The sequence below is a fragment of the Ochlerotatus camptorhynchus genome, unplaced genomic scaffold (genome assembly GCF_037179485.1).
Source record: "Ochlerotatus camptorhynchus isolate MF236.1 unplaced genomic scaffold, CSIRO-AGI_Acam_v1.1 ptg000094l, whole genome shotgun sequence".
NCBI lineage: Eukaryota > Metazoa > Arthropoda > Insecta > Diptera > Culicidae > Ochlerotatus > Ochlerotatus camptorhynchus.
The window spans coordinates 444,464-469,995 of record NW_027040584.1 but is presented as its reverse complement, the minus strand read 5'-3'; the positions used below and the strand labels follow the sequence as shown (position 1 = coordinate 469,995).

Here is a 25,532-nt window from a genome sequence, read left to right as displayed (position 1 = left end):
CACCTAACTAATAAAAACCAAAGATTTAAGTAAGCTAAAGGAGAAAAATCTATACAACTCTCTAATAAGGAAAATCCCCAAAGGCTTGGTAGCCATCATAATGAAGTAATGAAATTGGGTTGTTAGCGGAATGCTAAATAAAACAGCAAAAGGGTTTATCTTCCATTTAATTCCACTGACACTGATGAAGACTGCACATTGTAGTCGAAATACGTATCTGTCATGGATACCAAAATTAATTAAGTGGATTGTGGTTCGGATTGTGCTTGAAGTAATACCTCACCTTTCTTCCGCTGCCAGCTCGCCGCTGGGTCGTCTGGGTCTCCTTGAACGATTTTACCACACGGGACACGGTCGAATTTTCGATTACAAACTGTTTCGCGATCAACCTGTGGGACTGAACTGGATTTTCAACGACCGCTCCAATAATTTTTAGTCGAAGTAATTCTTGCTTGGAACCCATCTCGATAAACACTTGACAGATTGTGATGAGATTTTGCACATGTGAATATTACACTCTTAACTAGCTTTATTAAAAATTTCATCAATTTTTACCCGTGCAATAAAAAGTTATACACAAAAGAAAGTGTTGAATTTTTTTCGAGTATAATCTTTAGTAACCACATCCACATTTATGGGAACATTTTATCATCTCATACGTCCGACGGCAGTTGCTCCTTCCTACACTGATAAAACAGCAAAGATTTTATTTATGTGATTTCACACATAACTTTAATAAAATGTTCCACACATAAATTGTATAAGCTACACATAAACATCATGTTTTTTGCATATGTCAGGTATGTGTGTCTCACATAAACGTCATATGTAATGGGACATTGCAAAAAAATATGTGTGTACACGGTGTACACACATAAAATACACCCGACGGAATCGGTGAATTGGAAAATGGAGACCGAACTGGTGTGTGAAAGTTGCAATCGTAGATTCGGGTTTGTTTGTGTTGATTATTTTAATGGTAAATATGAAGAAATTTACAAAAAGATCAGGTAATGTAATGTGATCTGTATTTTAAAGGAAACAGCTGCTACAACAGGACGCAAGGCAGGAGATGAAAGATAGCTTCATCCACGATAGCAATAAGGTCCGAATTTGTTTGTTGTGTACGTTGGCTTGGACGAATTGTTGAGTACTGCATTAAAGGAACGAGTAAGCTGTGCAATCAGCGCCTTTATCAGGACAAGGTTCAACTTCCAGAACAGGGCCACCGAAAACGCTAGCTATTATCCTAATTATTAACTGCTATTTAAAGGGCATCCAGTACGTTCCTTACTCGAAACTCGAGAATAAATTGACATAAATAAAAAAAAATTGGTATTTTGGATTGATTTAGATCGAGTTTAATATCGTATAGAAAATATTTTCCGGGCATTTGAAAATAATATATCCAAACAATATAAAATATGAATCGGCACATTGAATTCATCTGTCACTAGCTTTAATGTTTATGTGTGACCACACATAATATTTATTGAAGGTCGAATGAAAACAATTATGTGTCTCACACATAAATTTCATTTGCGAAATCAAATTACAAAAATCTATTTGTGTGACACATAAACGAAATATCAGGCATAACATTTGATAACGGCACAAAAGCATTTGTTAACAAACTTTCTACTGCCCTTTACACGTGAACCACAGTACGCCCACTCAAACCAATACCACTTTCCGAAAGGTGATAGTTGCCCCTATCCGATGGTGTTGTTGGTTTGCGTGAGCGTACTTTGGTTCGCGTGTTAAGGGCCTTAGAAAGTTTGTTTACAAATACTTTTGTGCCGTTATCAAATTTTATGCCTGATATGATCAATTTTATCAGTGTACTTAGTATTTTTCGATAATATTTTCTTTTTTGAACATTACAATCCTCCATCCAAAACATTCAAGCTGTCAGAAATATAAGATTGCTAAATATACCATAATATACGTATTTTACAAACAACCGCAGCTTGCTGTATGACCGGGACAGCAGGCACAATCGGCACACTTGCGGCGCACTGAGAAAAAAGTTGGCCCAAGATTGGTGTGCGGAATGACCTACGTGCATGAATAACGGTTCCAACAACGTCTTCAATGCCAGGTGCCCTATTCTGTAGTCTGTGAGAGGAAAATCTCAAATCGCGTGCTATCAAAATAAATGGCATGTTGAGAGATTTAGTCCGTGCTAGAGAGAATTGTGAGAGACAAGGTAGTTTACTCTCTTGGTAGGTAGCTAGTTAGTAAATTGTATGGAAATGAGCTATTTTATTGATTTTACCGTAAATTAACACGACAATTCGAAGTAAAAGTTTCAAAGAAGGTAGACATTCTTGTTATTACCTCACACATTGAGCGCCAAGGGCAAACTTTACACCTTATCACATTCAGGAGATCGATTGCACAGCTTTATGAAAACACATTCACATTGAGGCAAACACAAAACGAAACGGAGTAAGAGTTATGCGCTTAGATAAAGTTTACTTTTCTCAGTGTGAAGTAACTTCTTAAGGTAGACTGGAAGAAACATCTGAAGAAAGTCGGAAGCCAGAACGCTAACGGAACAGTCGAAAGAAACAAGGACATAATTCCGGATAAAGAGGGGGATATTCTAATGATCCAGAAAATTTTCCTGATATTCATAAAGCATCCTCAAAGACTCCGCAATTTCTCTGAAGTTTTCGGAACATTCCTGAAATATTCCACAATTTCTCGAAATTCCTTAAAAGTTCTAGTAATTTTCCTGAAACTAGGAGCTGTTTTGAAGTTCTCTGGTCATCCTCGAAGCGCTCGGGACTTCCCTGATAATAATAAGACTACCGAAATATCTTTAATCATCTTTGAAGGTATCTGGACTTTCTTGAAGATTACGAAATCTTCTAAGTGTTCTCACAATTTTCTTGAATTTATTGTAACATCAGCATTGAAGTTCTCTGATCTTCACGATTTTTTAACTTTTAAAAGTTATCGACACTGCCATTAAAAGGCATAGAACTTTCCATAAAATGTTCTCAAAATGTTCTAATGTTCAGGTAACTTCCCTTACGTTTCCTAAATTTGCATGAGCCCCTCAGGACATTGCTAAAGTTTTCGGAAATTGCCTGAGTTTCTCGGAACTCCTTTATAATTTCAGCAATTTCATTGAAATTAATTGATCTGTCCTGATGTTCTCTGAGCTTTACTAAAGTTTCTGAAGACCATTAAATTTCCTTGAAGTTCTTTGGATTTGTGAAGTTTCCAAAATATTTATGATGTTTCCTTAAGTTCACTGGAGTTCACTGGACTTTTCTTAAATTTCCGGGTTTTCAAATATTAACAGAAGTTAATGAAACTGTATTTAATTTATCGAAACTTACACAAAAGTCTGGAATTAAATGTTAAATGTTCCTGCAGCTAGTGTGGATCCGCAATAAAAATCTGAATAGCAAGATGAAAGAATCATTCGAGCGAAGGCTAAAGAAGCTTCCAAGGTAAGGTGGAAGAAAATTCCAGGGAAAGTTGGATGAAACTTAAAAATGAATTAAAACTTCCGGAAGTTAAATAATGTTTAAAAAATATTTCTCGATTCCCTAGGAATTACCGGAAAGAGCCATCGACTATTTATCGATTGATGGGTAGCCAAAAACGGTGAGGAAATGCAAACATTCTAGTATAAATTCCAGTACTACAATATGTTTGTTTTGATTCGCTATGAAAGTTTGACAGATCAAATGAGGGGTTCGTGGATTTACCTATGTTTCGAGGGGTGCATCGATTAGCTTGGGACCGAAGTTAGTACCAGAGCTGAGCCAAAAAGTTGACCTCGTTTATTCGGGACCTTCTGGTCTTAGAGTTACCTCTATGCTTCTACTATAGAGGTAACTCTAAGACTAGAAGGTCCCGAAATAACGTGCTCAACTTTTTGACTCAGCTCTGGTACTCTCTTCGGTCCCGAGCTAATCGATTCACCCCTCGAAACATAGGAAAATCCACTAACCCCTCATTTTATCTGTCAAACTTTCATAGCGAATCAAAACAAACATTGTGCAGTAGTAGAATTTCGACTAGAATGGGGTACGTTAATGGTTTGCTTGGGACCAATAGGCTAGTCCAGTAGTGAGCCAATTTGAAATCGTTAGTTTCGTATTGATTGTTGCTTCTACTTTGTCCAACGGAACACAACGTAGGGTCCTGGTCGATCCCTAGCCGTAACACTGTGGTATCCTCAGTTTTTTGCACAGTGAAGGCGCCATCCGAATCATAATTGAAACACATAAGGGGCTGTCCATAAACTACGTTAACAGTTTAGGGGGGGGGGGTTGTCAATTATCCACGGCCCATACAAAATTAAGTTTTTGTGTAAGGACAATTATCTACGGAGGGGAGGGGGGGTTCAAAAATCCAAAAAAATGTTTCTACGTATTTAATAAACAGCCCCTAAATAAAATAATTAAATTTCGTTGCGTGTAGTCTTCAGCGTTTTCAACCACCTCCAGCTTTTAAACACCGCTTTTTGTACAATGCCTATTTATATGCTTTATGTTTTTTTTTTCTATCCTTCTAGGACAGTCTGGCAGATGATTTTTAGTAGTCTTTTCGTTGCTGTTACTTTTTTCACACCCCCGTTTGTGCTGCCGTTTATCATTTCCGTTCACGCGTTCCGTTTGACACACTTTATGTAGCCTGCAAACCAAAGGTCATTCTGTTACTTTATTTTCACCTTCAAACTAACCGTTCATCATACCAAGAAGACTGGCAGCTCTTCTAGAATCCAAGCAACCTTTGAATGACTGGTTTTGGTTGTAAAGAAGTTTACCCGACATAATTCTATGAATTTGTGCTTCTTGGGACTACATATCCGATATGCAATCCTCTCAATTGCGGTTGGAGTCTTTGCTATCAAATTCGTGTTTCTTTTACCTTTGAGCTGTAGTCTTCTGTCTTCTTGATATGTTGTCCTCGAACTAACCCAAACTAATCGTAATTCTAGCAAAATGGTGACCGCAATCTCATAGCAATAATCAACTCATAACTTCCCTAATAAAAAAAAACATACCCGAACGTTAACCCAAATGATAGAACTATCCCACAAGTGGTTTGGATTACACCCTGAACACGTCGTTAATAACCGTACACATTTTATTACGATTGTTGTCGAAATTAATGAAATGTATTTTTGTAAACGTCATTCACTCAAAAATATTGAAAACAAAATCTATTTTTCCACATTAGGTCCGCTCCAACGATGAGGGAAACCTGTTGATGAACCCAACCGGAACGCTCTCCGAAAGTGACGATGAAATGTTGATTTAGAACCACTACATTTTACTACCTAAATCCAAGAAACTTTTACACACACACACCCATACCTACATTTTACATGTTCAAGCCTTAAAAAGAATTTGTGGAGCCACAATAATTGTTTACTCAACGAACGTTAGAGCAGAAAAAGAAAACAATGAACAACGGAGTGATGAAGGAAGCAACCCAAATCGAAGAAAGGTGCCGGAATGGAGTCCGCAGTGATCAATTAGTCAAATTAACTTAATCAAATGATTTCAGTTTTTTTTTCCTAGATTTAATTTTTCATTTTAGGATTAGGTTAGGATTTTTAGAAGTTCTTCCGAGCCCGGCTCAATTTGTGTTACTTAAAAATAGAGAGGAAATCAAGTGAGGGCGGTTTTCGTTCCCAAATGAGTAGCTTTTGTACTGAATTAGTAATGTTAAGGGTAATTTTTTCGAGTGAAATCAGGAAAGTCTTCTAGGAAAACGGGATGCATACGGTACTTGAAAAGCTGTGTAGGAAATTTGATAGGAAACAAAGAAGAAAGTCAACTATTTTACAACATACGCTTTAATCTTCTAGAGGAAAAAAAAAGACAATGTAAACAGAAAGAGATAATAATCTATTTAATAGTCTAGAAAAGGGATTTTATTTATCGCTGATGACCGCATCCGTTTCGTAGTCTTCGATGATGAGGGATTTTTGGCGCCGAAGGCTGACGCTGATGCTGAATTGGCGTCGTTGGATAATGGTGGTAAAACGTGCGAATCGGTAGAGTCCACGGGAAGCACCAGTAGATGAGATCCTCCGGCGTGAATGAGAAACTGATTTCGTCATTCATTATTGTGCTGAGGTAAGTTTACAAACTGAATAATTTATTGAACGATTTCTTTCAGATTTTGATGTGTTTCTAAACAGTAACAACAACAATCAATACGAAACTAACGATTTTAAATTGGCTCACCACTTTAGTAGCCTATTGGTCCCAAGCAAACGATTAACGTACCCTATTCTAGTTGAAATTCTATTACTACACTATGTTTGTTTTGATTCGCTATGAAAGTTTGACAGATAACATCAGGGGTGTGTGGATTCATGCAGAACATGCAGGGGTGAGTGAAATAGCTTGGGACTGCTTGGGACCGTTGTTCTGGTACTGAGTGAGCCAAAAATAATAATGATTTTCTTCGGGACCCAGTGGTCTTAGAGTTACCTCTATGGTAACAACGCCTACTGATTGCTTCTACCCTGGGATATCTGATAGATCCGTTGACATACATGATTGACATTGACATACATGTACCATAGAGGTAACTCTAAGACCAAGCGCACCAGTGCATAAGTAAATGCGTGTCTATTATGAGTACGCAAGGCGTTGCTATTATATTTAACTACCCATTTTTGCACCGGTCGTTGATAAAAGGGTTTCCAAAGTACCTCTCTGTTTCCACACCGCTGGTTGTCAATCTAGTTACTTCGCATCGTAGTAAAAACAAACGATAATAACAATTCAAGCTGAACTGCATTATGTTTTAAGTAGCATTGATCGATTCTCTTCGTCGACTTTCTCTTTCGTTAATAACTTGAGCACAGAACCGTTTCTTGCTGAATTTGTCGTATTAGATGTTTTTTTTATCGATCTGTGTGCTGGAAATAGCTGTGAATGTTTTTACATGGTCGTGGTGATACAAAAAGAAAGTCGACGAAGAGAATCGGTCAATGTTACTTAGGACCTAATGCATTGTTCAGCTTAAAGTGTAGTAAATATTTGATTGCAATGGATGATTCTAAAATTTTTGTGGACTCGAGTGACGATGAATTCGACGAACTTGTATTCGCCCAGCAGGTAATGGTTCATGCACTTTCAACGGCAGCAGCAGAATCAGGGGAAAAACATAGAGGATCTCGTCCTGGAAAACGACCAAATATAAACAGGTTTGCGGAGGAAGGAGCTCGACGGCTATTCGACGACTATTTTGCAGAAGAACCAGTATATACGAGCGAACAGTTCCGAAGACGCTTTCGTATGCGTAGGTATTTGTTCTTGCGTATTGCGAAAGCATTGGAGCGGAACGAATATTTCATCCAAAAGCCAGATGCAACAGGAAAGTGTGGATTGACAAACCTACAAAAATGCACGGCAGCAATCCGACAGTTGGCGTATGGATCTCCATCGGATGCTATCGACGAATATGTTCGGATGGGAGAGTCAACTGCACGAAATTGTCTTCGGGAATTCTGCCAGACAGTAAATAGCATCTTTGGTGAAAAATATCTGCGTTCTCCAACCCGTGAGGATCTTCAGAGGTTGTTGCGTATCGGAGAAGAGCGGGGCTTTCCAGGAATGCTGGGTTCCCTGGACTGTACTCACTGGAGATGGAAAAATTGCCCTACGGCTTGGGCAGGCCAATATAAAGGAAAAGAAAAGAAACCGACCATCATCCTTGAAGTGGTGGCATCCCAGGATCTATGGATTTGGCATGCACTTTTTGGAATACCTGGATCTAATAATGATATTAACGTGCTGGAAAGATCTACGTTGTTTTCCAATATTTACAGTGGAAAAGCTCCTCCTGTGAAGTATGTAATTAACGGTCACATCTACAACACAGGATACTACCTAGCCGATGGAATTTATCCACCATTGTCCACGTTGGTTCAAACGATTCCATCACCCGTTGGCAATAAACGAAAGGTATGTAGATATACATATTCTTGCTTTCGTTCGAACCGTATACCATTTTTTTTGTGTGGAAAAACGATTCGAACGAAAACGAGAATATGGGTGTTAAATTTTCATTGCTAATATTTCATTTTTTAATTTATTGTTTCTTTTCAACATAGCACTTCGCTGAAATGCAGGAATCCGCGAGAAAAGATATAGAACGCACGTTTGGAGTACTGACTAGTCGATTTGAAATTATTAAAAACCCTGCCAGACTCTGGAATAAGGAAGAGTTGGGATCAATCATGCGCACTTGCATTATTCTCCACAATATGATTATTGAAGATCAGCGAGATTGTTCAACGCCATTTGATGGAGACACCTCGGCCAATACCAATCCTGTTCTATCGACGGGTGAAGTAGTCTTTGGAGCATTTCTAGCACGTTTCGAGAAAGTTCATGATACATTTCTTCATAACCAGCTACAAAACGACTTGACTGAACACCTTTGGAAACTGAAGGGAGATGAGCAATAATAAACGAGGCTTGTTCGTCTTATATCTTTTGAACTTACCTGTTATATTTTTCTTTAAACAATAAATTCTGTAATCTAGCCCGTCCAAACCAACAGACTTCATCATCAAGATGTTAATGTATTAGTCCTTTGAGCTAGACCTTAATGCAGGCGAGGGTGGGGATACTTAGTCCAGAGGGAGACATGGTACAATAAAAAAATGACATGAAAAACGTGGAGTTTTACGTCATTGAAGGTAAGCTCCACAAACACTTACATATTTTGCACTACATGAACACAATTTCTCTTTGCCTCTATATTAATTCGTGACATACATACATACATCGCGACAGATGTTCCAGATCTTCCGGAGTACTATCCCGTGGATCCCAGGGACCATTTTCTGCTCACATCTCCGAATTCATGTTGATAAGACTTCCATACATAGTTTCGAAAAAATCTAGTTCTAGAATCAGTCAATTCACCACGTATTTGGATGTTCCAGATCATCCAGAGGTCCATTCCGTGATATTCAGGGTCCATATTCCAGTCACAACTCCGAATTCATTTTGAAAAGACGTCTATGAGTGGTTTCGAAAAAAACCACAGGATCAGTTTCAGTTACGTGGTCCTCAGAGTCTATATTCTGGTCACAACTCCAAATTCATTCTGATAAGACGTCTAGGAGTGATTTCGAAAAATCCGCTGAGCTCTAGGATCAGATTCATGAATTGACCACTTTCACGGATGTTCCGGATCTTCCGGAGGACCATCCCGTGGTCCTCTGGATCCATATTCAGGTCAAAACTCCGAATTAATTCTGATAAGACATCTATAAGCGGTTTCGAAAAAACCGCGAAGCTCTTGGATTAGTTTCATGAATTGACCACTTTTACGGATTTTCCGGGTCTTCCGGAGGATCAGACTCGTGACTTTCCGGATGCTAAATGTTCCCAAAAGGTGGAAAATTTTCTGTTTAATAACTTTTCAGGAGACACCAGGAAGTTATCTCTTCAAATTACCCTACAATAAGAGTCTGTACTTTTTAGTTCTCATGTTTGTTCTGTTGTTTCTCGATCAAAATGAAATCAACTAATGTTATAAAAAAAACCATATATTTGTTGAACAAACAAGCTGATTAAAACCTCCCTATATGTTTAATATCCATCAAAACGAGTGAATGTGGTTTCCCCTGCCAGAATGATTTGTCATAAATTATTAACCAAGGTTCCCCAGGAATCCCAATCAAGAGCCTTTAAGAATTCTAAACAATCCTCAAAAATTTAAATTATAATTTTTTCAACTTCAGGCAATGTATTTAATTATTTTGTTTATTTTAAATATGTTAAAAAATACAATTAACATATTCCGATAGTAGTATTCAATAAAATAAAACAACAAATTTTAACACGTTAAAATTAGTCCTCTTGATCAGTGCAAATTATTAATGAATTACTCACTAATAGGATCAAGAACTTCTAACTCCTGCATTTCATCTTCTTCACCATAGCTATCATAATGATAATTCTCATCATTTTCCTCGGGGTTGTCATTGTCTTCCCCGATGTGATCTTCAGTAACATACATCGCATCCGTGAGTTCCATAGTGGATTCTTCAGAAGCATGCGCCACTTCTTGGTATGTTTCCTCCAGAATACGACGCTGCTCCAGCATATAGTATTGCTTGGCAACATCACTCAACTCGCTAAAATCAACCGACATGATCGAGTGATTCGCGATTCTCTTGAGCGCCTTAGTCCGTTGGATACCGTCGTTTGCCCTTGTATTGGCAGCCTCAGCTAATAGTTTACCGGCTTTGGCGAGTTCAAGTGTTTCCGAGCGATTAACTTTCTGAATTTTACTAGCATTTCTTCCCCTGGGCCGATCAATTGCATTGCTGATTCCCGTGGAGGATTTTCCTACTTCGACTAGGTCAATTTCTTCAACTCCGTCGTTTGAGACTTGTTCAATCGAGCGCTTCACGGCTGGCACCTGCAAAATAAAATGGAAATGCAACAAATGATTTGCTGTAATAGTTCTAAAGGTTTAAAGCCCACTGCACACTTCCGACACATCATGCAGTAGTACCGTATTGGTAACGCGAGTGCGGTTTAAAATATCCTAATTCAAATCAGTTGATGCACTTTTAAAAACACGGTAACGCAGCCGCGTTTGCGTGGGCGTCGAATCTTATGAAAATAGGTATTTCTAAATCTCGTTTTCGCTGCCGCGGTAGTAGCGATGTGTGATTTTCCACACGTGTGCAAGGGCCTAAAGTTGATGTTTGCTAGTATAAAAAATTAAAAATACCTTCAGAATATGGTACTGCTGCCACTTCGGTACATTTTCCAAAATCCTGTAGCAGTGCATCATGACAAACGGTGTTTTCTCTTTGGTGGCATACAGCGTCAACGCCTCTTTGAGATTGTCTTCCGGGGAAGCACCGCTTCGCTGGCGAGCATTTATTTGTGCCATGCAGCCAGCAAACTTGCTGACGGATTTGTTAATAAAATGCCACCTGCCTTTTATGCCGCTTGGAGCTCGTAGTTCCGGGTGGGCTGTGCTGTGACGCTGTTGTCTGTGCAAATTTCTACGAATTTCTCGTAAATTCTCCCGTACAGATTTTCGGCTTTTTGATTTGTCCCAACAATCGCGTCCTGAGACACATCAAGCCATGCCCGACACAACGCTTCGTCTTCCAGATGGGTCCAATTCTTTCCCCGTGGCTTCGACGCACTCATTTTCGCACTAGTTTCACTTCTGCCAAATTAAATACAGAACACTTGAAAACAAATTTTACCGCTAGACGAGCTTCGAGATTCGTAGAAACCTTTTGGCGTTTCACTTTGTTTTGTTTTGTTTCTTCGAATAGCAACGTTGGATCGGGTTGCCAAATCAGCACACCCACTGTTCACCGAAACGGTAAGTTTCTATTTCCCAACCTGTTTGGCAACTGGTGCGGTGTCGTGTTATGATGGTGGCTAGTAAATTGCGTTTAACAACGCACCAGTGCGCTTGGTTTAAGACCAGAATGTCCCGAAGAAACGAGCTCAACTTTTTGGTTCAGCTCTGGTACTATCTTCGTTCCCAAACTAATCGATTCACCCCTCGAAACATAGGAAAATCCACGAACCCCTCATTTTATCTGTCAAACTTTCATTGCGAATCAAAACAAACATAGTGTAGTACTGGAATTTATACTAGATTGGAGTACGTTAATCGATTTGCTTGGGACCAATAGACTAGTCTAGATTAGAGCCATATTTACGGAGATAAATCGATTTAAAGTTTTGGGAAACCCAGCAGCCGATATATAAAGAATTTTGGAATATTTTATACGGGGAAATCCGGGGATAAAAATTTCGACCATCTGAACACCCCCCAAATCGCGATTAGAGCCATATTTACGGAGATATATCGATTTAAAGTTTTGGGAAATCCAGCAGCCGATTAGTAAAGAATTTTCAAATATTTTATACTGGGAAATCCGGGAATAAAAATTTCGACCATCTGAACACCCCCTAAATCGCGATTAGAGCCATATTTACGGAGATATATCGATTTAAAGGTTTGGGAAATCCAGCAGCCGATTAGTAGAGAATTTTCAAATATTTTATACTGGGAAATCCGGCGATAAAAATTACGACCTTCTGAACACCCCCCAAATCGCGATTAGAGCCATATTTACGGAGATATATCGATTTAAAGGTTTGGGAAATGCAGCAGCCGACATATAAATAATTTTGGAATATTTTATGCTGGGAAATCCGGGGATAGAAATTTCGACCATCTGAACACCCCCCAAATCGCGATTAGAGCCATATTTACGGAGATATATCGATTTAAAGGTTTGGGAAATCCAGCAGCCGATTAGTAAAGAATTTTGGAATAGGTTATGGAGACTTCAAAGCATGCTCCGCATAACTTTAGACGCCGGTTTCCGCTATTTACTTGTTCTAAATTTATTTTCCTCAAACAAAATTCTACCGCCAAAACCGATTCGCCTTGACTTGCTCGCGAATGCAAATTAGCTTCCAGCCGAAAATCACACAAGCCAAAATATAAAATTCGATTCCACTTCGTTCAGTTTCACCGGATTCGCCGTACGATCAACAACCAGCAGCAATGGCCGAGTTGAGCAAGTACTTCTACGATGTTACCGCCGGGAAGACCTGCCGTGACCTCTGCCATCCGGAGTATGCCTCCTGTTGGACGTCGTTCGTCGAAAATGCCTGCCGTCTGCTGCCCGGCAGCTACAAGCTCTATTTCCCCTTGTTGGCGGTAATAATTATTTGATTATTTCGAGTGTTAGCCATGTCTGATTGTTTTCATTTTCAAACGCGATCAGATTCCTCCCCTGGTGAAAGGCGGTGGCTACACCCGACAGTACTGGCGAGATCACGTGCTGAGCTACAGTGAGATTTCGTACAAAACGTACCTCATTGCGATCATCGGATTGACGCTGCAGTGTTGGTTCTAGTGAGTTGTAAAATTTTTTAAACCAATGATCTTGTGAAGAGAATTTCCGTTTCAGTAAAATTTTCGGTCACCACAAGTTCTACTGGGTAATGGGAGCTACCGGGTTCATCAGTGCTGCACTGATATCACCGTTCCTGTCTCGGCCTCATCTGCGACTGCAGGGAATCACCTACTTCAATATGGTATGTACCTACTTACGTTATTAACTAGAAAATGACTTATAACTCGCTATCTAAAAATGCAGATGTTGGAGGTCGTGCTGAAGAAGAGCAAGTTTCGGTTCGTGGAAGTGCTGCGGGAGTCGAAAGTGTTTGGGACTCTGTTGTTTATGATCTTCAATACGAGGATCATGGAGATATTGCAGCACGGAGCGGTAAATCAGTTCTGGATCATGTACCCGGTGAAAGTCAAGGAGGTGGCTTTAGATTCGGTGGAGGACAGCCGAGTCATGGGGCGAATCTATCCTTGCGGGCACAAGGCGTGCTCACACGAGCGGTCGTGTGATGCGTACTTATTGGATGTAAGTATAGTTTGACCTAAAAGGAATAAAGTTTGCCAATCGAACTCCTCCCCTTCCAACAGGGTATCCTTAAGTACTCCTTCGTCGGTTTTACCATCGAATTCGCGCGGGCAGTGATCGCCAAGTTTCCCCTGCTCTACAAACGTCCCGGTGATTTCATGCCCGGATTGGGTCGGATCTTGAGCTTCAAACTGATGCTCTTTTTAGCGGCATACATTGCCATCTACCGGGCAACGGGGTGTCTTCTGTGTCGCCACTACGGCCACGATCGCCCCGTCAACAACCGGATCGCTGCCTTCCTGTGCGGAACGTCCTACTACATCTACCCCAAGTACCAGGTGTTTACGTTGGCATTTACCAAGTTTGTTGAGGTAAGATTTACAACCAGATTGAGTTAGAATGGGGATAATTGATCTTCGTATTGCAGATGTCCTGGGATCACCTGTTCAAAACGGCTAAGGATTTACCGACGTGGGCATTCCGGTTGAATCGCGTTCCCTTTCTCCACATAGCATACATGATTGGCGTCGGGTACATGTACCACTCACTCCTGTTCCACTCGCACCTATCGCCACCGTTCAACAACAAAGCCCTGAACTACTGCTCCGGCAATCGGATCGAAAATATGAAGCGACGTCTGGTCAGCTGGATGCTCGAGCTCGAGTGGAAACGGGCTTGAATATTTATGAATCGAAAGGGAGTGGAGAAAATTTGAATATTTTGTACTAAAATAGTAATAAATTGGGGAAAACCAAGTGCACGGGTTGGGAATCAGTTTGCTTCGAATGCCTCTTCGGTAAACATGTCTTCGTTGAGTAAGTGCTTCTACGAGGTGTCGGCCGGGAAGACCTGCCGCGACCTTTGGCATCCGGAGTTCGTAACTTGTCGATCGTACTTTTTCGACTTGTGGAAGCGGATCATACCGGGAAGTTTCAAGTTCTACATTCCGCTGTTGATCGTAAGTATTTGATGAAAATTTGTTCGCAAAATTAAGATAACTGAGATTTATGTTTCACAGCTTCCCCCGTTGGTCAAAACGGACGGTTTGACCGGATCGTACCTGGTGAACCACTTCCTGGAGTACCTGCACATCTCGGTGGCGACCTATGTCCAGGCGGCGCTCTCTCTGACCTTCCAGTGTACTTGTTTGTGAGTAATTCATTGGAAATTTGCATAAAATCAGGAACTTTCTAACGATTACCAAATGTAAACAAAGCAACCTGCTCGGATACCTCAACTACTGGGGCGTGATGTTTTGGCCCTGCCTACTGGGAGTCGCCCTGGGACCCCGGCTTCCCCCGCAGCACCTACGCCTACAGGGAATCACATTCTTCAATATGGTTGAATCGAATCGAACTTTCAGATTTTTAGAACAAGTTTAGTACAAAGATGTTTGTTTTGATAGATGGTGGAAACAATGGTTCGAAAGAGTCGATTGGGCATCGTTCGATACCTGAGGACCTCGAAAGCGGCCGGAACGCTCAGCTTTATGTTCTTTAGTGCGATGATCGTGGCCAAACTGCACACCGGAGTTGTGAAACAATTTTGGTACAAATCTGTTTTTAAAACTGACACTTCTCACAGTAATTGTTTTTAGGTTGATTAATCCCCCCGCTACTCGAGAAGAAGCCAAAAGCGGGTGCACTCACAGGAACTCCTGCTCTAACCATTTGCTGGACGGAATTCTGAAATATGGCTCCATCGGATTGATTCTGGAAACTGCACGTGCTTTGATCACCAAATTTACACTCCTCATGTCAAATCGATCTCAATTTTTGATAGAATTCAGGCAAATTTGGAACACTAAATTAGCTTTGTTTCTGGCATTCTACGTTGGTATCTACAGAAGCACTAACTGCATACTGACGCACTTCCAGCTGGATAGATCTTCGTTTGGGCCTGCACTCTCCGGATTCTTGGCCGGAAGTGCCTACTGTCTGTACCCAAAATATCAAGTCTTCACTTTGGGCTTCACCAAAGCGATTGAGGTCAGTATTTTCACGTTCGTTGCTGTACTAAAATCCATCTAATTCCAGAACGCTTACAGATTTCCTGGGAACATTGGATCAAAACGAAACCCAACCTTCCAGCGCTGGTGCTCAGATTCTCCCGGCTACCGTTCGTCTTCCTGGCCCAAATCGTATCCTTCGGCTATCTGGGACACATCTACGCCTTTTATCCGCACCTGTCGCCCTCGTTCCACGTCAAAGCGATGGATTTCTGCTCCAAAAATCTTACCCTGAACATGCGGCGGACGCTGATCGGGTGGATGATGGGACACGGTGGCTCCTCCTAAGGATTGGGACAACTGCATGGAATTGTAACTCGTAAGACAAGATTTGAATACATGACTGTTTCGCTTTACTATGATGTCGCTGACGTATGGATGACAATTCGATGTGTACAACTGATGTCGTCTAGAAGTGTAACGTCATGTTCTAATTTTTTCTCGATCTTCAATGAAATCCAATGTTTGAATTTGTTCCGAAGTCATCGGAAGATTCTTCTTTCAGTAATCCCATGGACTCACTTCATGAATCCTCTGGAATTTCTCTGATTTTCTCTATGATTCTTCTCAAAAGTTCATAAAACTACTCAAAAAACATCTTGACTTATCTGCTCAGAAAGTCAGTTAATTTTCTTCTGAAGTTTTCTGAATTTCCCTTACAAGTTCCTTGGACTCCGTCAGAAGTCTTTTGAACTTTCTTCTAAAATTCTTGTTGAAGTCACCTGGATTTTGTGCAGACGTCATCTGAAGATCCATCAGATCCTCATCCTCTGATCTTCCCTCAGAAATCTTCTGGACTTCCCTTAGAAAACCACTGGTTTTCCGCAAAAGTCTTCTGATCTACTCTTGCTATGCTATGGAATTATCGCAATAGTCCCCTGAACGTTTAATAAAAAAAAAAACTTCTAAGCTTCTCCCAAAAGCCAGCTTGGCATCTCTCAGAAGTCCTCTAGACTTATCTCAAAATCCATCAGAAACTCTCCCAAAAGTCTTCTAAACTTCTCTCTAGGCTTCCTTCAGACGTCCTTCAAATACCCTTTGGAGTTCCCTTAGAAGTCCTCAAATGTTTCCTCAGGAGTCATATGAAATTTTATTCCGAAATTCTCTGGACTTCCTTCAGAACTCTTCTGGTCTTCCGTCAGAAGTGTTCTAGTCTTTCCTCAGAATTTCTCTAATGTTTCCTCTAGTATTCTGAATGTTTCCCAGATGTCCTCTTCACACCAAACTTATATCGCTTAAATTCAGCAAAAGTTTGCTGATTTTAGACTTGATGGAAGATCAGCTAACTTTAAAGCAAAATAATACGGCTGAATCTTACAGAATTTCCAAATTATGTCAAAATGACATAATTTTACTGAAAATCAGTAAAGCATTCAGCTATATTTCTTTACTGATTTTTTGTTTTGCTGTTGATGTATCAGTCCCGCCAACAGCTGGGGTGCGTAACACTCCGGCAAACTCAAGTCGTCAGTGATATGCGGCAACTCCTCTCCACCTCCGGGGCTATCGTGGCAGCATGATGGTGCTCCCCCTTCACCAACGATCTAGAACGCAGACGCTCTGCTTACAACGGCGGAACTTGTTACACTCGTGACAGAAGTCATCATGAGCACCTGCAGGACCCGAAAAGAACAGCTTCAGGCTGCCATATCCCTCATCAATAAGTATGGACCGTGAAGCCATCAATTAGAACGCTTGCTCACTCAAGAGCAAGATCATCGAAATTAACGTCTTCATTTCCCGATTTCCGGCTTGTGAGGCTGGATCAAACCAGATTTGGGGGAGGAGGAGTGGCCATTGCTCTAAGGAGGACCGTCTAATGTCGGCTGCTGCCGAGCTTCCAGCTTAAGATGATTGAAACCGTAGGGGTGGAAGTTTCTACTCCTGTTGACCTCATCACCATCGTTGCGGCTTACTGTCCCAAACAAGTCAACATCAGGGACGGGTCGGCAGCAAATCGAACCGGTGGAAACTAACGATTTTAAATTGGCTCACTACTTGACTAGCCTATCGGTCCCAAGCAAATCGATTAACGTACCCCATTCTAGTCGAAATTCTAGTACTACACTATGTTTATTTTGATTCGCTATGAAAGTTTGACAGATAAAATGAGGGGTTCGTGAATTTTCCTATGTTTTGAGGGGTGAATCGATTAGCTTGGGACCGAAGATAGTAGCAGAGCTAAGAAAAAAAGTTGAGCACGTTTCTTCGGGACCTACTACTCTACTAGTCTTAGAGTTACCTTTATGGTAAACCTACGAAGAGATACTGTCAAGCTAGCACGACAGAGGGAAAACTTCATCATCATTGGCGACCTGAGCGCCAACATCGGCGCAACCAAAATGGCACCATCCTGTACAATGACCTACAGGAAGCTCAGTACAACATCTTGAGTTCGGTCACTCTCGCCCGTTTGAGTCGATCCGGTGTTCACGCCACCATCGACATCTACATCAGCAACGTGGCCAACAACATCTCGCAATCTGTTGTTTACCAAGAACTCAGCTCGGAGAACTATCTGGTGGTGGCCAAAGTGGGTTCCTCCGTAAACCGAATCGAAGGTTCCCGACGCAACTATCACGGCATAGCGGCGCATCGACAAACGCGCAATGTACTAAAATCTCGCTAACCGCTGTATCGCCATAGAGGTAACTCTAAGACTAGTAGGTCCAGAAGAAATGTGCTCAACTTTTTGGCTCAGCTCTGGTACCCCTCATTTTATCTGTCAAACTTTCATAGCGAATCAAAACAAACATAGTGTAGTACTGGAATTTATACTAGAATGGGGTACGTTAATCGATTTGCTTGGGACCAATAGGCTGGTCAAGTAGTGAGCCAATTTAAAATCGTTAGTTTCGTATTGATTGTTGGTATCGCTGCCGTGTTGCCACTAAGAGGAAGAGGTGACAATTGGCTTCTTCCTCTTTTATTTCTATCTCTATCTTACGCACATGAAATCGGCCAATCAGGAGCTTTGACGGAAAAGTGGTTCATTTTCGCCCCCGTATTGTCACCTCTTCTCTTAGTTTTGCCGCATTCCTACCCACAATGCGCGCAAAATCTATCTATTTTTCCTCTTCCGCTGCATGCTGTACGTAAACAAACCACGTAAACGGGATTATTTTGATTGCAGTTTCGAGATATTTGTTATTTGATTAATCTCTGATTCAGCTGACATAGTGAAGAAAAATTAGTAGAAGGTCTTCTGAATAATTAATCAATCTGAAATCAATATCCAAGGGCTTTGAAATTCTCCGAAACTCAGTGATCGTCTCTGAATTTGCATTAAATTAAAAAAAGAAGAAGTACCTTTAACCGTGGGGAAATATTGATGGCTTCGGAGAAGAGCTCCCGCAGAAGTCCAGACAACTCTAATTTATTGAGAAGATAAAATAACTTCTTGGGGAGCAAATACATAGAGGTAACTCTAAGACCAGAAGGTCCCGAAGAAACGAGCTCAAGTTTTTGGCTCAGCTCTGGTACTATCTTCGGTCCCAAGCTAATCGATGCACCCCTCGAAACATAGGAAAATCCACGAACCCCTCATTTTATTTGTCAAACTTTCATAGCGAATCAAAACAAACATAGTGTAGTACTAGAATTTCGACTAGAATTGGGTACGTTAATCGATTCCCTAATAAAAAATAACCATAAACGAACGATAACCCAAATCATTAAACTATTCCACAAATGGTTTGGATGATACCCAGAACACGCCCTTAAGCAAATTAACCATACAATTTTTATTAGGGTTTGCTTGGGACCAATAGGCTAGTCAAGTAGTGAGCCAATATGAAATCATTAGTTTCGTATTGATTGACTAGCGAGAAAGTTTAAAGGTCTTCAAGAGAATATTCGGACAACTTCGTACATTTCAGAAAAATGTTGAAAACTTCATCGAAGATCTAGAGTAGTTTTTTTGGAGAACTTCAGAGTAGTTCTGACGAGAACTTAGTTCTAAGGAGAACTTCAGAGTAGTTCTGAGGAGAATTTCAAAGTAATTCTAATGAGAACTTCAGAGTAATTCTGATGAGAATTTCAGAGTAGTTCTGAGCAGACCTTCACAGTAGTTCTGAGGAGAGACTTCAGAGTAGTTCTGAAGAGAATTTCAGGGAATTTCAGAGAACTCCAGAAAAGTTCGATTGGCCTCAGGAAAATTTCGGGAAATTTATGAAACTCTCCGGGAGCACCCAAAACATGTATGGCCAGTGTGGTCCTGAGTACTTAATATGGTCACCAATGTTCTTATTTTTGATTTCTTATATATTTTGATATATTTTGGTGTGTCACATGAGGATGTAGGTTCCTGTTTCACTTCTTCGGAGGTATCCGGAACATGTTCAGATCTGGCGAACGTGGTCTTCAGTACTTAATATGGCCATCAATTATATTATTGAATTATCATGTAATTTGATGTGGGTGTTGGTTCAAGAAGAATCGGACCAGTTCCCTGGGGGTACCCAAAATATGTCCGGATGCATGGTTCTGATTACATACTACGACCTTGGATGATTATTTGGTTCACGTCTTGAAGGTTCTGGTTAACTCAAAATTACAAAAAAATATAACTGAAAATGTTGATCACTTCTCAGGCTGCCGCTCAACCGCACCGCGTTTTTCCAAAATTTAAAAAAAAAGCGTTTTAGTACAATGCCGCTTTTGCCGCAACGCGCTCATTGTGGGTTGTCAAACGGATTTCAGTGTATTGAAAAATTTGCGATTGCCGCTATGCTAGAGATTTAGAGATTTTTGACGTTTAATCGGCGCACACTACTGCACCATTTAAATCGAACGAGTGCGAGCAAGAGGGAAACAGATTAGTGGGAAAACAAACCGTTCATTCATCCATGTGTGTTAGATAGAGAAAGACGATTAAACGTCGAAAAGGTCTATTGTGTTCAGCCCTTAATGCTTCAATGGCGCCATCGCACACCACTTCAGCTCGCTAATTGACATTGTGTACGGAGAAGTCTCGCGTCACTTTTCAAATAGACCCATGTATTATCGGTTTCTTTGGTAACAAAACACGCCGAAAACGACGCAGCAATCATCGCCATACAAATTCCTATGGCGACGATTTCTGGGTCGTTTTCGACGTGTTTTGTTACCAAAGAAACAGATAATAACAAATGTAAACAAATCGAGTTAAGCGATACAAACTATTGCTCTTCTATCATTGTATGTGAATTTGCATCCAAATTTACTTTCATTTATTTAAGATAATCATAGGTCAAAAATAGTCCAATGCACAGTTTGGACATTTTCTTATCACCATTTGTGGCACCATTTGGCCACATCAAACTTCACTACTTTTTCACTGAGTTCTCCTTTTTAGGGGTTTGTCATCATCCACTGATATCATAAACTCCGTTTTGACTTTTGTCAAGACTCTCTCTAGACTGTCTCTAAACTGTCTCTAAACTGTGTCTAGACTGTGTCTATACTGTGTGAATTTCTTTATTCCAAACGGTTTTTATGTTTACAATGTGTTGTTCAAATAATCTAGTACTTCACCATTCTAATGAATGGAGAGGGATATGTATCGGAGAGAGTAATCGGTCTCGATCCTAATTGGTTGTTATTTTGCATCTTTCTTTCGTGCGCTCGGAGGGCTTAAGCTCATGCGCGCGAAAGGGAGAATTGTATTGTCGCGTGGGTGAGTTTTCTATTCCGTGGGAATGTTTGTCGTCGGTCGCGTGCTTCGAGTGGATGTCAGCGTTTACGTTTTCGTTCTTTGTCAACCGTTCTGGTTTCTTCATGTGTGGTGGGAATATGATAGGTATGCAGTTAGGATGGTCATAGTCACTTGTTCGTTCTGAGGCAATAAATTAACCTTTCGAAATCTCAAGTGTGAAATGATGATGGTTGTCTTTGGTGTTAGGAAATTGGTTCTGGAAAATGTTGTTTTACAGTGAGAATGGATTGTTGGGTACGTCTCGGATTGCAAACATGCATTTTGTGAATTTGGGTCGATCGGGTCTTAACGTTAATGTCTTTTGAAATTTATTGTCGTGGGATAGTTTTGTCTGGTCATGACTTGGTCGGTTTTGTTGGAACGTAATTTGCATGTCTAATTGAAATTGAAAAAAGTTAAGGTTTGTACCTTACAACAGTTTGAAATGATGAGTACATGTTTGTTACTTCGGTCATTCGGACTGCCTAACATGATTGGTGCTCATTTTCTAAAGGCGGGGCCAATCTAAAGTTAGGTACTCTACTATGACATCTGTGAAAGGGAATCTAGTATCATGTAGAACAAATCGTCCAATGTAACACTAATTGATTATGTCATTGAGAAAAATCGTCCAATGTAACAACTTGACTAGTCAAAACGTCTTATGTGGTTTTTGCTATATTGTAGCAAGAAATTCAAATCGTGATTTTACAGTTTCTACTGAACTTTCAACGTTATTATTCACTGACTACATTAAAAATAGTATTGCAAAATGTATTGTTTCTAAACAGTTAAAATAATAATCTGTCCAACTTCGACTTCGATTTTCTCAAAATGGTATATGTTACATTGGTCTATTTGAAAAGTGACGCGAGAAGTGTCATCGAAACGTGAAGAGACGAATCAAAACAAACAGAATACAGATAGAACAGTGCACACCATATGAAGATCAATACAAAATACATCTAATTTCTTGAATTAATAATTGAATTAACGCTAAAATTTACCTAGTGAATACATTTACAGTTTCCTAATCGCTATGCTTAACCCACCGACGAACCGACATGACACTTAATTTTGACTTATGTCCGCAAATCTTAAATGGCCGAATTGTCAAAACCATAGGATTTTTTTTATCTAGATAAAAATAATTTGTCCAGAATAGATCAGACACGAACCAATTCATAACTTTTGCATGCGGGTTCATGACTTAGCTTCATATTTCCCGCGAACACGGAGCCAGATGTCAGTAGTGTGCTTTGGTCAGAAATTTTATTGTTCTTGCTATGGCCATTCATGTCGGTTTGTCGGTGCTTAACCTACAACACTAAAAGCAAGTGGAATTGCTTAAAACTAGTGAGCTAATCTTGCCTTAACCTAAATCAGGTCTACGAATACCAAAATTCCACACTGAGGGAATCCGATGATTCACCTCGTTAATTTAAGTGCAGTTGGTTCACCAAAATTGTGAGTAGAATGATAGGGAAAACGTTGAAACCTTTTATTAAATAAATTAAATTGTTGCTTGAAGCTGCCCTAATAAAAAATAACCATAAACGAACGATAACCAAATCATTGAACTATTCCATAAATTGTTTGGATGATACCCAGAACACGTCGTTAAGCAAATTAACCATACAATTTTTATTAGGGTGACAACAGACAAACTTTTCGCATTTGCTCTCAAGAGTTGGAGCAAACAACAAACTTCTACACTCAAAAATATTACTAATCTAAAATAGATTAAAATTTATTCATTATTTTATTTAGCTTTGTTTATTCATAGCTTTGATTAAAAAGTAATCTATTCCAGGTTTGTTTTTATGCATGAGTATAAATAACATGTCATAGTTCATGATTATGCATAGAAATTTGTTTCTCTGTTTAGTTCTTGTCAATAATCGCCATAAACCGCCTCAAACATGTATTTTCATCTGAGCTTCAAGTGGAAAAAAATCTGCAGTAGGTGTTTGTTAAATTTTATTTGAATGCAGCACCATGATTTTAGATGCTGATGTATGGCTATCTACAGCAAAAGATCATCGAAGGTATTAGGTACGAGTATTTTGCAGAACATTGGTCATTCATCATTGCTTTGGAGTGAATCACTGTCGCTGTGGGATTTCATGCTTTTGCCGCTGATCATGGGGATATCGAGAACAAAAAAGAGTTCCGGTGAGGGAATCGAGAAAGGTGAGAATATTCTATGGTACGGTGGTGAGTCTGATTCAAAATGTTTAATTATTATCAGGTATTTTCGGACTTCTATCGACATCCGCCAGCTGCGATCATACTGGAGGGAACCGAGCTGCGAGCCGAACTGCCGTCGCCACAAAATCGATGAAGCAAAAAATGATGAACCGGATGATCTGTGTAAAATAAAAACGTATCTCCATACGGTTCACTCTCTCCAGCTTTTTGTTTATGTTTTTCAATCATAACAAACCACATGAAACTGAAAAATAATCGAATCTGGCGAATAATCGCATAATATACATATGAAGAATACCACAATTTTAAACTATCCAGTGTATAAACCAGTTTTATACTAAGTTAGTATTCTCTCTCTTTATACCAAGCTATGCGTCGGTAAGGAGAGTTGTGATTTAGCGTAACTTTTAATCTAGTTAGATTTGAAAATCCTTTGAGTGTACAACTGTGGAGTTACGATGGCCACCTAGGAATCACCCAGCGCTGTCGCTGCCTGGTATGCGGAAACACGTCTTACCTTTGCGAACGCTGATGATGGAAAGCGAAGTGTGATCAATGACGTTTATATAAGGTCTGGGCCAACAGGCAGCTTGCTGGTGTTAGAAGCAAAAATGTTGTAAACATTGCTGAACATCTCCGAACAGATAGAAATACGTCACTTTCAACAGCTGTTTCGTGTAAAAAGATAAACATTGCAATAAAATACGAACACCACTAAACATTTGCACATTTCACTAACAAGCCCTTTGGTCCAGACCTTATATAAACGTCATTGCATGCTTATAGCGAATTTGTTTATTAACGGGGTTGGAACCAGTTCCAACCCAATGCGAAACCAAACTTTTTGACAGTGCGAACCTCAACCTGAGGTAGGTTTTAAAAACAAACGATCAAATTGACGTTTGTCAGAAAACAAGCAGAGCCGATCTTGATACCCGATCCAGGTTGGACTGAATAATAAACAAATTCGCTATTAGTCTGTGTAGGGTTTACTCACACAATCTCATAAAGCTCTTCGCAGGGTGATTCGCCCAACTTCAGCTCATGCTACACTGCAGTCTATTCAACCCACACATCTCCCTTCCTCAGAATAAAATTAGTTTGCAATATTTTTTAATTCTGTAGCGATTATCAATATTTGCTATATTTACGTTATTTTTGGATTACTAATATGTATAAGTGCATTTTACGAAATGCACCACCTTCTCCTATACCTCATTGCTCCTACCCATGGTATGGGTAGTTTTGCTCATCCGTTATTGGCAACGGTAGGTAAATTGTAGAAGACGATCCCTTTTTTGGTAGGTATAATCTAAAGAGCCTGAATTTATAAAGAGGCGATATCTTATCTATTTGACAGTTCTTCTGCTCGATTGGAATGACTTTTCCTATGACTTTGACAAACAATCGATTGTTCCAATTTTGACAGGTCGTCTCTTTATAAATTCAGGCTCTTTAGTATAATCGAGGTGATTTTTGGTTTCTTTTTCTTATCGTTTTACCCTCGGTTTTACCTGTCGAAATGGGTGAAATTTTAACTCATAAATGGGTATATAATTCTTGCCGTGTAGCACTACTGCACCCATGGCGCGTCATGCAGGTCGTGCACCATACAAAATTTTTTACAATTGGTTCAACGGTCATTTTTTCCATCCTTCATCGAAACAAAACAAGTCGACTCGAAAGCTGTAACTCAGCAACTCGGCAGATTTAGGCTCTGAACCATTTGGCGAATTATTGTAACTTTTGGTTAAAATTTGACAGATGGAAAGTTATCGATTAACCCTGCTATCCGAGCGTGGTTACTTCTGACAGACAAGAAGTTAAATTTTGACAACTGTGGCTCGAAAACCGGTCGATCGACAGCACGGGGATTTTCGAATATAGAAAATAACTTTCTAAATGTCACTTTTAACCACGAGTTAAATTTAACTCGGCAAATGGTTCACAGCCTTAGTGAAAAAGTTTAATGATTATTACTCCAAGAAGAAATGCATTGGAATTAGGTACGAAGGAAATGATTATTTATTATTAACACTTTGATTTCATTGTAGCTGGTTAAACTGATTATCTTGTAATCACTCAAGTGAGAAGGTGCCTTCCTTTTACGAATTACTCGCGTTGTCACAGCGTTTTGGTTAAAATCTGATGGGATTGCTCGGTGCCCGCTGTTGTTAACGTCCATACAACAGATTTTATTG

At 40.0% G+C, this 25,532-nt stretch overlaps 4 protein-coding genes and 1 pseudogene across 7 annotated transcripts in view; 4 read left to right on the top strand and 1 right to left on the bottom strand.

Annotated features, from left to right (window-relative positions):
- Lerp (lysosomal enzyme receptor protein) overlaps nt 1-5,902 on the top strand; it is a 483,866-nt gene extending 477,964 nt beyond the window's left edge. For 3 of the 4 annotated variants that reach the window (XM_065218874.1, XM_065218872.1, XM_065218873.1), the window contains one exon: nt 5,209-5,902. In XM_065218874.1, the coding sequence (XP_065074946.1) occupies nt 5,209-5,289 (81 nt within the window). In that variant the 3' untranslated portion in view covers nt 5,290-5,902. Of the gene's footprint in view, nt 1-4,540; nt 4,673-5,208 lie in introns of all 4 variants that reach the window. The other variant, XR_010517500.1, reaches the window with a different exon arrangement.
- Nucleotides 5,903-7,037: 1,135 nt separating this feature from the next.
- On the top strand, nt 7,038-8,461 carry LOC135698796 (uncharacterized). The gene is made up of 3 exons (XM_065218930.1): nt 7,038-7,365; nt 7,810-7,955; nt 8,105-8,461. The coding sequence occupies exons 1-3, from the start codon at nt 7,038-7,040 to the stop codon at nt 8,459-8,461; spliced, it is 831 nt and encodes a 276-aa protein (XP_065075002.1).
- A 1,430-nt stretch (nt 8,462-9,891) lies between these two features.
- Nucleotides 9,892-11,224, bottom strand: LOC135698795 (uncharacterized; annotated as a pseudogene).
- A 1,331-nt stretch (nt 11,225-12,555) lies between these two features.
- Nucleotides 12,556-14,193, top strand: LOC135698676 (uncharacterized). Its single transcript, XM_065218753.1, has 6 exons — nt 12,556-12,720; nt 12,788-12,918; nt 12,974-13,100; nt 13,163-13,438; nt 13,501-13,809; nt 13,866-14,193. The coding sequence occupies exons 1-6, from the start codon at nt 12,565-12,567 to the stop codon at nt 14,115-14,117; spliced, it is 1,251 nt and encodes a 416-aa protein (XP_065074825.1). The 5' UTR covers nt 12,556-12,564; the 3' UTR covers nt 14,118-14,193.
- LOC135698677 (uncharacterized) lies at nt 14,140-15,776 on the top strand. The gene is made up of 6 exons (XM_065218754.1): nt 14,140-14,396; nt 14,457-14,587; nt 14,655-14,778; nt 14,844-14,986; nt 15,036-15,426; nt 15,486-15,776. Exons 1-6 carry the CDS (start codon nt 14,241-14,243, stop codon nt 15,732-15,734), a joined length of 1,194 nt encoding a protein of 397 aa, XP_065074826.1. The 5' UTR covers nt 14,140-14,240; the 3' UTR covers nt 15,735-15,776.
- The last annotated feature ends 9,756 nt before the right edge of the window (nt 15,777-25,532 follow it).